This window comes from Aethalodelphis obliquidens, unplaced genomic scaffold (genome assembly GCF_003676395.1).
Source record: "Aethalodelphis obliquidens isolate GAN/ISIS:26980383/991018 unplaced genomic scaffold, ASM367639v1 scaffold12, whole genome shotgun sequence".
Classification (NCBI taxonomy): domain Eukaryota; kingdom Metazoa; phylum Chordata; class Mammalia; order Artiodactyla; family Delphinidae; genus Aethalodelphis; species Aethalodelphis obliquidens.
The window spans coordinates 33053044-33064896 of record NW_020837956.1 but is presented as its reverse complement, the minus strand read 5'-3'; the positions used below and the strand labels follow the sequence as shown (position 1 = coordinate 33064896).

General features: G+C 47.3%; 1 protein-coding gene across 2 annotated transcripts; it reads left to right on the top strand.

Moving 5' to 3' along the window:
- Positions 1-4542: 4542 nt before the first annotated feature.
- LRATD1 (LRAT domain containing 1) lies at positions 4543-10614 on the top strand. 2 transcript variants are annotated; one of them, XM_027113792.1, is made up of 2 exons: positions 4543-5538; positions 6498-10614. In XM_027113792.1, exon 2 carries the CDS (start codon positions 6534-6536, stop codon positions 7413-7415), a length of 882 nt encoding a protein of 293 aa, XP_026969593.1. In that variant the 5' UTR covers positions 4543-5538; positions 6498-6533; the 3' UTR covers positions 7416-10614. The 2 variants fall into 2 exon arrangements, with proteins under 2 accessions (XP_026969593.1, XP_026969594.1); XM_027113793.1 differs by having other exon boundaries at positions 5301-5604.
- The last annotated feature ends 1239 nt before the right edge of the window (positions 10615-11853 follow it).

The following is an 11853-nucleotide window of genomic DNA, read 5'->3' as shown; positions in this document are numbered from 1 at the left end:
GGAAAGACATTTTCAGAAGGCAGAGCTAACAGCATGTGTGTAAAAGTGACCCAGGGCCACCCAGAGCTCCACCATCACTATCATGCAAGAGGCATGCACTCTCCTAAAATCTGGAGAGAACACAGTGGAGAGACTAACAGTGGGCTGAAACATCTTTGTATAATCCATGTCCGGCAAAATACTAAACCTTCAAGTGCTGAAGGTTTTTACCTGGGGAACATTCTCGAGTCTTTAATGGCAAAATGATAAGAAGCCACTAAAAATACTTTAATAACAACATCCAGTTATAGGAAGGAACTCAGAAAATGTGAAAATGTGGAAGCCAAACTTGGAAGAAGTCACGTAAGAAATGGATAGAGTGTCAGTGCGTGCAAAGTGGTTAAGGGGAAGCAGGTCACTAGGAATCTCTTTAGTCTTAGCTGCCATTTTTGTGATCCAAAAGAAGTAGAAGGCAGGTAAGATATTTAGAAAGATGGGTAAGTTAGTCACAACAAAACTAATGGAAATTTAGAGAAAAAAAATAGTAGGGAGGCATGGGGTAGTACCTAGAGGGTACTACAGATGCATCCACTGGTGATTTCTTTAAAAACTGAGTGATATGAACCTTCTGTGATCTTGCAGGAATTCCATGAATGGAAAGACATCTTAACAGTGAGAACAGACATTAAGAGAGAAAGGGCAGAGGGAAGGATGGGATGTTTGGTGTTCCAACATAGGTCTAAAATAAAGGAGAGAATACCTATCAGGATAGACTAACTGCTATTACAAATAGCCACATTTTTTGGGTGGCTTAACTCATTAAGACTTATTTCTCCCTCACATCACAAGGCAATGCAGACAGTCACTGAGGAACCCGCACTTCCCTCCATCTAGTGGTGCCTCTATCTTTCAGAGCCTGGAGTTCTACCATGAATCCTCTACATGTGGCCAAATGGGGAAAGAAAGTGCAGAGAAGGTCGTGTTCATGGTTTCAGCTTCTGGAGCCAATGCTGTCAGTGGCTTACTGAACTTCTACCCACATCCCATTGGCCAGACTCCATCACATGGTACCTACCTAAGGGCACATTGCCGGGGGACGTGTCATTCAGCTGTGTGCCCAGAGGAAGGGAAATGGGGTTGGTGGAGCCACTGCACTGCCTCTGCCCCAGATGGGTACAGAGTGTTCTTTAGAAGATATCAGGATGAGTATGCTGACTGCCTAACACAGTCAAGGACAGGGAAAGGGACGGTTCCCAAAAGGTTAAATGCTAAACTAGGGCATACAATACAATAGGCAGCTGTACTGAACAATACTTGTGTATGTCTGAAATATATTTTGCTTAAAATTGTTGCACTGAAGAGCTGTAGGTTCATATAATAAAACAACAAAATAGAAAATCATAAAGACATTATAACTGAGAGTAATCTAGATTCATTCATTCATTTGTTCTGTACGGATTTAGCAAATATGTATTGAGTGCATACCATATGCCAGTCACTGTGCTTGTAGTACAAAGATAAAATGAGCAAAATAGACATGATTCCTGACCTCGTTCATCTTACAACCTAGAGGGAATACAGACAACAAAATATGTAACTTCAAGGGAATGGGATTATTTACCCCTGTCTCTGATTTTGTTGCAACCACAATAACAAATGACAACTCTCTTAAGTTTACACATGCAAAGAGGAGCAGACGTTTTTAATCTCCCAAGAGGTCACAATCTTCTGAGTCACATAAACTTCCCTGCTCATTAAAGGAACGTTTTCTTCCGGAAATTTCTGTAGGTTTTTGAGGTGTGAAAGAAAGAAAGAAACAAACATGGGCATACAGTTAAAAGCAGAAAAAACATTTTTAGCAAAGTAATGATATAAAGCAGATGGAGAGGATGAACACTCCTTCTGAACCCCTACCTAGAGGTCCGATTTTAAAGGATGACAGTTTGAGCCAAGGACCTGGTCAGTAAAATCTGGGAGAAAGTATTTCATACAGTGCTAAAGAAGGAATCAAGAGGAAAATAAGGAGGATGATACCCAGATGGCAGCAAAAGAAAAGGTAACACACGTATAATTGACACCTTATCACTCCTCTTCTTACCACTGTCCATATATATTCCTCAAACCATGAAGTATTCACTTAAAAACAATTCAAAATACTATGGGATACAGGATGTAATCAGCCCCAGGGCTCACACACGGAAATCCATACAGAGTTGCAGACTTTAAATTAGTCTCAGGATAGACAGAGCAATCACCACCTTAAGACAGAAGCAGTGCCACACTCTGGCCAGGGACAGCCTTGGACACTTCATCTAGGGTTAACTTTTGCCTGGGGCAAAGGAGAGGCAGAACTGGACAGTCATCATAACAAGTAGGACATGGGACCCTCTCCTCTCTCCCCTCTTCCGACAACAACAACAACAATAATAATACGTAGCATTGACTGAAAGCTTACTCTGTGCCAAGCATACTTGCCTGCATGAACTCACAACAACGCAATGAGATAGATACTATTTACCCACAACTTACATATGAAGAAACTGACTCCTGGAAAAGTTAAGTAACTTACTCAAAGTTATCCACAGCCAAACTATTGAAGTAGAATTCAAACTACAGTAGTTGGCTTCTTGAGTCTGCTCTTTTGATGACTGTCTTCTGCCTCTGGTGACACTGTATTTCCTCAGTGTGAAAGAAGGCAGGATGGGGTAAGAAATAATAGACAAAACGATTAGCAAACAATATTTTGTAATGCAAATAAAAATTGGGTTTTCTAATGTAGATATCTGATTGGCCTATTTCTTACTTTGTTATCCTTCTAATTGCCAAAATGTCAAAAAGAGTAGATGCATTTTCCTTAGTTTACTTTTAGTTCTTTCTTCCCCATGCCTCAGAGACTTATTGTGTTCTCTGCCTTCTGTTTCAAGGGGACCATGGGGCTGGCGGGGAGAGGGGATTCTCAGGGCATTTATTTTCCCTGGTGATTACTAAAGCAGTAAGCCTTTTATCCTGGCAGGGGGAGGGTTTGGAAAGGAGATTCAAAATATTGCATATTGATATTTCAAACTTTTGGCACTGTATCTCAAAGCCCTGACAACATTTTATGTTAATTATCCTTTGGAATGAAGGGAAGTTAAGCAAAGAAGAGCAGCCTGCTTACTCTGTAGTCTGGAGCAGGGCAGAATAGGACAGGTAGGAGAGAACACAGCATCCCATGCAAATATGTTGTAAATGTTTGTGCACAGGATTTATCTTGGGATGGACAGAGGATAAAAAAATTATTCAGTGTCAAGCCCTGAGCTACTTCCACTGAGCTCCTCTCAGACACCAGTAATGAACTCTTCAGATACTCCTCGCAGAGATCCCTGAAGTCCAGTTTATAACCAGGCCAATAACTCACTTTTGATCTCTGAAGCCACTTGTTCGATTCTCTGGACTTCAGGGCCAAAATGAGTTGTTTATTATTTATAGCAAGTATAAAAAAGGTCATCACAAGCTGTGGTCAGTTCCAAGGATGGCAACTGGTATTCTCATAACTTGCACGTGGGCAATGGCAAAACTTTTTAAAAGATTTATGCACATCAAATATATACAGTGGTCATTTTAAAGCCACTTTTCCATCAATACTTATTAACCATCTAATCTGATAAATCACTGTATTTGGAGGCTGTGGGGTATACAGAGGCCTTCAGAAAGCAAACATGAACTGGAGACTCTGCAATTTGAGAATACTTAAGCAGAATCATCTATCAAAAAATTTTTTTATAATATGTAACAGTCCTCATGTAACCTGGGGCCGATCAGCTAACTTCTCTGGAACACCAGTTTTCTTACCTTATGCAACACGATTTTATTCATTCAACCAACAGTAGAGCCAGGTTAAAGACTGGTCCTGAAATCCCATAGAGCCTGGATAGATTGCTGGCGCTGGTATTTGGGCCTCAGTTTCTCGTTTGTTGCAGTGGGGATGTTAGTGAATCCCCTACAGAGGCAGGGAGATTAAGTCATTTACTTAAACACCAAGACGTAGTGCCTAGCAATTTGTAAGTGGTCAATACTTGTTGACTGTTTTCATTACTGCTGATGGAACCCATTCTATACCAGTACTGTTAAAAAGGTCCAGAATACAAAATTATGTAGAACACAAGTCAATCCCGAAGGCATTCACTTTTTAAAGAGGAAGAAAGTCAACAGAGATTGGTAATAAAATGGGATGAGAGCACTAAGAGTTTGTACCAGCTGCCAAGGGGGCACAAAGAGGAAGCACCCAGTTTTCCCTGGGTAAAGAGAGTAGGCTCCACCGAGAAGCTGCTGGAGCCCAGCCTTGAAAGTAGAACTAGATGTCTAAGAACTCTTCAGGACTTAACGTTATAAGCTTTTTAAACTGTCGATCTAAAATTTCACATGTGTGAAAGTCATCTTTCAGCATCCCATATCCAGAGCACATTCATTAACTTTCCAACCAGGAATGCGATCATTAATTACTGCTGCACACCCTTCTCCCACGAAACCAAACAAAAATCCCTTAGCAATGGCAGTTCTGGGGGTTGGGAAGCAAGATTATGTCCCACTGTCGACATTGGTGATGCGCCCCCTTCACAGACAGACCATTGGAGGCCAAACTCAGGCCCAGTCAGGGAGGGGGGTGGTCAAGGCTCCGCCTTTTCATTCGTGTTTGACACCGCGCTCCTTTTAAACCAGGCGCCAGTGCTCGGTCAGCAGCTTCACACAGGTCAAAGGAGATGAACCGAACACCGCAGGCACAATTTCAAAGGGATCGGTGGCCGGCAGGAAAAAGTCTGTGCGCCGAGGACCAGCCCAGGGGCCCTCAGGAACCCAGGCTCAGGGGTCCTCAGCAGGGCCCCGGGTGCCCGCCTCTGACAACGTCGTTCCCCGCCCCGGGCCGCGCAAAAGGCTCGGGGTGCACTGGGGATTTTTCTCCACCCTCAGACTCAGCTTCGTCGCTGGAGTCTGTTCTCCCGGAACACAGAACGCAGGCTGACGGCGCGCCCAGTCACGATCGGTAGGCGAAGCTGCTGGATGGAAGCCGGCCGAGCCGCCGTACGGAAGCGCCCCGCCCCTCGCGCGCTCCCGGCCGGCGCTCGCACCTAGCTCCCGGGGGCGGCGCGCGCTCCGGTGTGCGGGGGCAGGGCGGGGCGGGAAGGGGCGTGGCGTGGCGGGGCGCACGCTGGAGACCCGCCCCTGCTCCCCTCCCCCTCCGGCGGAGATTGACGAGCACTGGGCATCGGCCCCAACCAATGAGCGCGTCCGGGGGCGGGCCCTGGAGCCAGCTGCTTTGGCTACTTAGAGTCGTCGGCTGGGCTGTACGAAACCAGAGCGGAGTCGGGACTGCCCAGGTGGAGTAGGCGCCCCAGCCAACGTGGACCGGCAGGCGCACGGGCATCGCGGCGGGGACCGCACCGCACGGATCCGCGCGGGGCAGAGCCGAGCCACAGCCCCACGCGCCGCCCAGGACACGCTCGTCACCACCACCTCCGCAGCACCCATGGGGACCAGGAGACTTTAAAGGAGTTTGGGGTTTCGGGAGCAGGGAAATCACGGGTACGAAGAGGCAGCTTTCTTTGCCTTGGAAACGTGTTTTCTTCGTCCGTTTGGACCCTGTGCCGGGTAGGAGGGAGAGGGGACTTCTGGCTGAAAGTGGGCCTCGCCACACAACCCGCACCCACACCGGCACACACACACCGCACTGGCTTCCCCCATCCTCCTCTTGCCTCTTTGTTAGGTTATTTTAGACAGAGCAGCCTCGCCCTGGCGCAGCCAGATTGGCTCTGCTGGGGAGAAGGCAAGAGACTAAGGGGCAGAGTGCACCTGCCTGTGTGGGCAAGTGTGCCCGGGTGCGTGGGTGTACGTGCACTGGCGAGCGTGCCAGCGTGGGGTTGGAATAGTGTACGAAGGTGGGGGTCTGAGTGTGTCGTCGCGAACGTTTGTCATTGTACGTGACATCAGCACACCGGTGTACCAGCCTGTCAGTGTCTGGACTCCAAGTGTGCAAAATTGTGCTGGTGTCAAGTGGGTGCCCGTGAACGTGTCCGATGGTCATTGCGCGAGGCGCCCTCGGGGAGGAGCACGGACCTAGGGTAAAACTGAGAGGTGGGCTGGGGAGGGGGGCGGCTGAAAATGTGAGCGCAGCGCGCTCCAAGCTCTGGAGCCCGAGGCGCTCCCCCTTTCCTCCAACCCACCCCTCCGTCCCTTCCTGGGTGTCCCGACTCCCACGCTGCCACACCCCGCGCTGTCCTTCCCACTGGGACCCCGCACGCCCTCCCGCGCTCCAGCCTCTTCTCTTGTGGGCGTTGGGCCGGGTTCCGGTACAAGGTCCGAGGCTGCGTGGCGGCGTCCGCTCTCGCCCGCCGGACTGCTGGCTCCCGTGCCGGTCCTGGCCCCGGGGAGGCGGTTGACTCCAGTACAGGCGCGCGGGCGGCCAGGTCCCGGGGGCACGGCTCGTCCTGGGGAGGGCAGCGCGACTCTGATCGTGTCTCTGCGTCTCCTCTGTGCTCCCGCAGATCCCCGCTTCTGGCCCCGGCCTCGCCGCGTCATTGATGGGCAACCAACTGGACCGCATCACCCACCTTAGCTACAGCGAGTTGCCCACCGGGGACCCGTCGGGGATCGAGAAGGACGAGCTGCGGGTCGGGGTCGCCTACTTCTTCTCGGATGAGGAGGAGGACCTGGACGAACGAGGCCAGCCCGACAAGTTTGGCGTGAAGGCCTCCCCGGGCCGCGCTCCCTGCCCGGAGAGCCCTAGCCGTCGCCGCCACCACCACCTGCTGCACCAGCTGGTCCTCAACGAAACTCAGTTCTCCGCCTTTCGGGGCCAGGAATGCATCTTTTCCAAAATGAGCGGCGGCCCTCAGGGCGCCGACCTGAGCGTCTACGCGGTCACGGCGCTGCCCGCGCTCTGCGAGCCCGGCGACCTGCTGGAGCTGCTGTGCCTGCAGCCCGCGCCAGAGCCGCCCGCGCCCGCCCCGCACTGGGCCGTCTACGTGGGCGGCGGGCAGATCATCCACCTGCACCAAGGCGAGATCCGCCAGGACAGCCTGTACGAGGCGGGCGCGGCCAACGTGGGCCGGGTGGTGAATAGCTGGTACCGCTACCGCCCGCTGGTGGCCGAGCTGGTGGTGCAGAACGCCTGCGGCCACCTGGGCCTCAAGAGCGAGGAGATCTGCTGGACGAACTCGGAGAGCTTCGCCGCTTGGTGCCGCTTCGGCAAGCGGGAGTTCAAGGCGGGAGGGGAGGTGCCGGCCGGCACGCAGACCCCGCAGCAGCAGTACTATCTCAAGGTGCACCTGGGTGAGAACAAGGTGCACACGGCCAGGTTTCACAGCCTGGAAGACCTCATCCGCGAGAAGCGCCGCATCGACGCCAGCGGCCGCCTGCGTGTGCTCCAGGAGCTCGCCGACCTTGTGGACGACAAGGAGTAGCCTGGGGGAAGCCGCCCGCCCCTCCAGCCTCCCCGCGCCCCGCTCCCTCCCCCGCACGCGGGCTCCCAGGCCGGCGATTCAGCACCCCCCGACCCCCTTGAGTGGCCACCCGCAGCGGCCAGCGCCCGGGCCGCAGCCTCGCATCTTTCTGGCAAGTGGCAGGTAGTCCCAGGAACTGGCCCCGGGACCGAAGGGGCCGCGCCCGCCCGGCTGAGATCCCCAGTGGTGATGATGGTGTTGGGAGACCCAGCGTGCGCTTGCCCCTTGAGTTGTAAGTGGGGAGAGGAGAACGGGCCGAGGGAAGCAGGGACAAGACCTCCCCCGCAGGAGTCACTGGTCTAGTGACTAACACCCGACCTACTAGAAAGGGACCATCACCGCCCCAAACGTGCACACACAGACCGGTGGGAGGTGAGAATGGATCCTTTCAGGGCACAGCTCAGCTCTAGTATGGATGTGTCCCCAGACTGCAGGATTTCCAAGAAATCGAGCCTGTCCCTCATGCACTTGTGAATAATTCCACGAGGGAGCAAGCACTTCGGGACTCCGGGTTATCCCGAGGCTGCCCGGGACTTTTTCAGCTCTCCAGTCCCTGGTCTCCTGACATTGTATCCCAGGCTCCGGGCTAAGCAAGACAGTGTTTGTTTTGCTTCCCGTTCTTTCCACCTAGGGAAGCGAACGCCACTCCCCAACGGCATTTGCCCGTGAGTCTCCCTTGCTGGCAGAAGGGATGCCTTCCCGGTCCCCGGAGGATAATGGCGCAGCGAATTTGATGAGAGCCGGCCCCAACCCCCTGGACTAGAGAAGGCTCACACCAGGTGTCCGCGAACTTGAATCTGTGTAAAGGGCGCTTGTTCTCAACCCTAGATGGCTCCCTCCTTGGGCTGCGTTTCAAAAATAACCACAGTTTTAAAGGGGTTGGAGAAGACGGAAGGGAAAGACATGGCAACATTCCAGAAACCAGCATTATTACAGCACCATAGCCAGTGTATTTAGTTTGGCTTTTCCTAACACAGAAATCTCAGAAGGTGGGGAAGTGGAAATAAAGTCTCAAAATCGAGAAAGCAGTTGTCCAAATATGTCAACAAAGCCTATCGTGTTGATGTTTTTTTATTGACCATTTTAGCAACATGCTAATAAAATTTCAAATTGAAATTTTTATTTTCATGGCTTTAATCCATGATAGTTTAAATACTGGGGGCCATTAAGAGTGGATTTAGCTAAGAGCTTAGCTAACATTGCCTTTTCACTCTATTTTTCTCAAACCTTATGGGAATTCTGTTTTTGAATATTGTAGTTAATTTTTTGGCTTTAACGGCAGCCCTAGTAATGGTGGAGTTGTTAATCCATGTGTATATTGTGCTGAATCTCCATCAGTTAAGGGGTTTACTGCTTCGGTGGAAATTGCTAGCAGGTTCCATGATGTTAATTTCTCGATGTTGTATACCACTACCATTCCACATTTGCATTTCTATTTTTCTTCCTCTCCCCCTGATCTTCTTAAAAAACGAATGTATAATTGGTGGCTTTTTCCCCCTTCTCTTTAGCCAGTCCCACAATTCATTCCTGAAAACCGGAAAGAACTTCTAGGATCAGGTCGATCGTACGGTTTTCAAAAAATTAAGGCTGTTTGAAACCCCTTCCTTGGGTAAGGACTTACCAACTTCTCTCCTGTGCTGCAGCCCCAGCCTGATTAACTGTTACTCGATTCAGTGTGTGTCAGACACACCTCCAGCATCTACGTCCCGTCCCTTCCAGGGAAATTTGTCAAATAATGGTGTTTAGCTAATTGTTGCAAGCAGTCGCCTACTGACAGTTGTGATTTAGTTGGACAGCAAATATTATGGCCAAAGCCAGTTCCTTGGCATTTCAAAAACAATGCAATAAAAACTAGTCGAGGTTAGCTGCGACTGGAAATGCCTTTCTTTTGTTTGTTTTCATGGTAAAATGATTCATCTCTGTTTTGTTTTTTTGGTTTTCAGCCTGGATTCATTCCCTGATCTTGACTCAAAAGGTCAGCTCAATGAACTATGAACTAGAGTATTTTTCTTAAGCCTATTGAGTGATTTATTTTTTAAAAAATGTTTAAATGCCTATGCTTTTCTTTCAGCACATACAACAGCAAAACTTTTGTAATAACGAACTTAATATTTGCATGTATGGAGAACTGGAAATCATTTCTTTCCCTAACTTATTCCCCTTTCAAATAACAGATGTTGGATCCTAAACCGAAATTCTTTATTGTATCTACACAGCCCATATTCTTTACTGTGTCCTCCTACTGTATCTTGGCTCTCTGCTGTATTAAATACCATCCTAAGCATTTGTTCGAACAGGACTCCTTCTTGACATTTTGTCTTCTACCTGTCACTCAGAGGGTGGGACTTTAGCAAAAGAAATGAACGGTCTCTCACACCTGAGATTTATTTCCTCTGATGGTACATAATCTGATTTTGCTCTTACTAAGAGGGTCACTATAACAGAGGCTTAGCTTGATACTTGCTGAGACTAGATTAGCAATAAAAATAAGAGTTTGGCAGCCAAAGTAGCACTCGTGACTATATTGGTCTATTAAGGATTGGGTTGATGATGATACTTCTACAAATTCACGATAGAAAAACACTAGTTACAAAGGGAACTTGAAAGCTCTGTATATTCCTTATATTACTCCTGAAATTTTTGTTATCTGTTGGTCAATGTTAATAATAACCAGTGGCAGAATAATTCTAATTGTAGTACAGCATGAAGAGGCTATTATCAAGATATTGTCTAATAGTTTTATGCTGGAAAACATGTCTATTTTTAGGACGTTCTCAATGGGAATGACAGCGAGAAGGTGGAAGGTCTCTTGGAAGATGGTACCAGTAGACTTGAGTTTTATTATGAGCAGATACAATATCTCTGGATGTTATCAGAGTTATAGAAACTAAGCCAAAAGCCTCCTGACGTTTTAATAGAAGTCAGGGATTTAGTCTGGGTTTTCGTTATCCTCAAAAGAACAGAGCTTCATAGTGACTTTCATGGTGTTGAGTGTGGCCTAGCTAGTGGTGGGTCCCGTCAGTGATGTGGTGCAGAAGGAAACTATCCATAGGCCCCCATCCTTTCTCACTTTCAGAAGGTGATTCTGAAAAGCAAACTACTAAAAAAACATGAATATTTTTACTTCAGGGACTGCTTTGCTACACATTTGGTAATTAAGGAAAAAAAAAAGGAGGTAGAATGGGGAGAAGGGAGATTAGGCTTACTTTAAACAAAACCAGTCCTGAAACAGTTATTCTCAAAGTATGTCTTTGTATATAAAAAAAAAATTCTGTAGAAGTTACATGTATTGCATTTCTTTTTAAAAAAATTAAAAGTATATTAATGAGCCAAATAGATATAAAGTTCCTCAGTATTTAAAAATTTAAATGCCTGTCATGACTGTATTTTATTAAATGAAGCAATACCATCAAGTCACTGAAAGTTATAAAACACTTGTGCCAGATTCGAACATCAAACACAGACGCAGCTGTAAGTTCAGTGACGTCACCTGATTTTACTAGACTTTCAGAATTTTGATGTTTATCTTCCTCTTTGTGTCATGTTTCTGTGGTGAATACTTTTGTTTGAATTTTTTTTTTCCAGAAAAGCATGCTATTGGTGTTTACAAAAGAATTACCTGAGTAATCCGTTTATCCTAACAGTTTTCAAACATTACCTTATTGATTATGTTGGGTGTGTGCTTTCAACACCCCTAAGAATTCAGTGTCTTTGGCATCTAATAAATGGAGCAGGGTCAAATTTCAGTGAAATTAATACTAACTGTACAAACATAACAGAGCTACCTGATTTACTTTTATCTACATGTCTATTTTTAAATCATTCTGCTTTCTCATTTTTAGACAAATGAAGAGAATCTAGTTAGGTGGGCCTTTCAGAGATGATTTGCCACGTGCATAAAGGGTCTGCAAGTGAAAAACACAGGCTTCCAGATTTCTGGAAACATTAAGAACTGTGTTTAGAAAATGGTTGTCTGAGATCCAACTCGATATTTTTGCTGACAATTACTAGCTATTAGCAGAATATATATATGTGTGTGTATGTGTGTTTATATACACACACATTTATAATCCTTATACATGTATATGTATACATACATATAATAATTTACACAGGTCATATATGCAAATGTGCATGTGTACACACATATATAAATACATTTCTACCTATAGCTAATAATTGTGATTTCATTCAGAGATATAGATATATGTACACACATACATGCAAACTATTTAAAAATAAAATGGAGAGTGACTTGAGATCTACAAAAACAGGAGGAAACATTCGAGGGTGCAAAATAGCTAATGAGTAACTGGGACACCAAGGCAGCTCTGCCTAAAACGAAGCATAAACAAAAAGAAGAAAATGTGGGAGTTGCAGTTAGTTTTAGTCTCACTTT

Bases quoted from the DNA above. Each gene is read 5' to 3' on its own strand.
- LRATD1 (XM_027113792.1), top strand. From the start codon at position 6,534: ATGGGCAACCAACTGGACCGCATCACCCACCTTAGCTACAGCGAGTTG.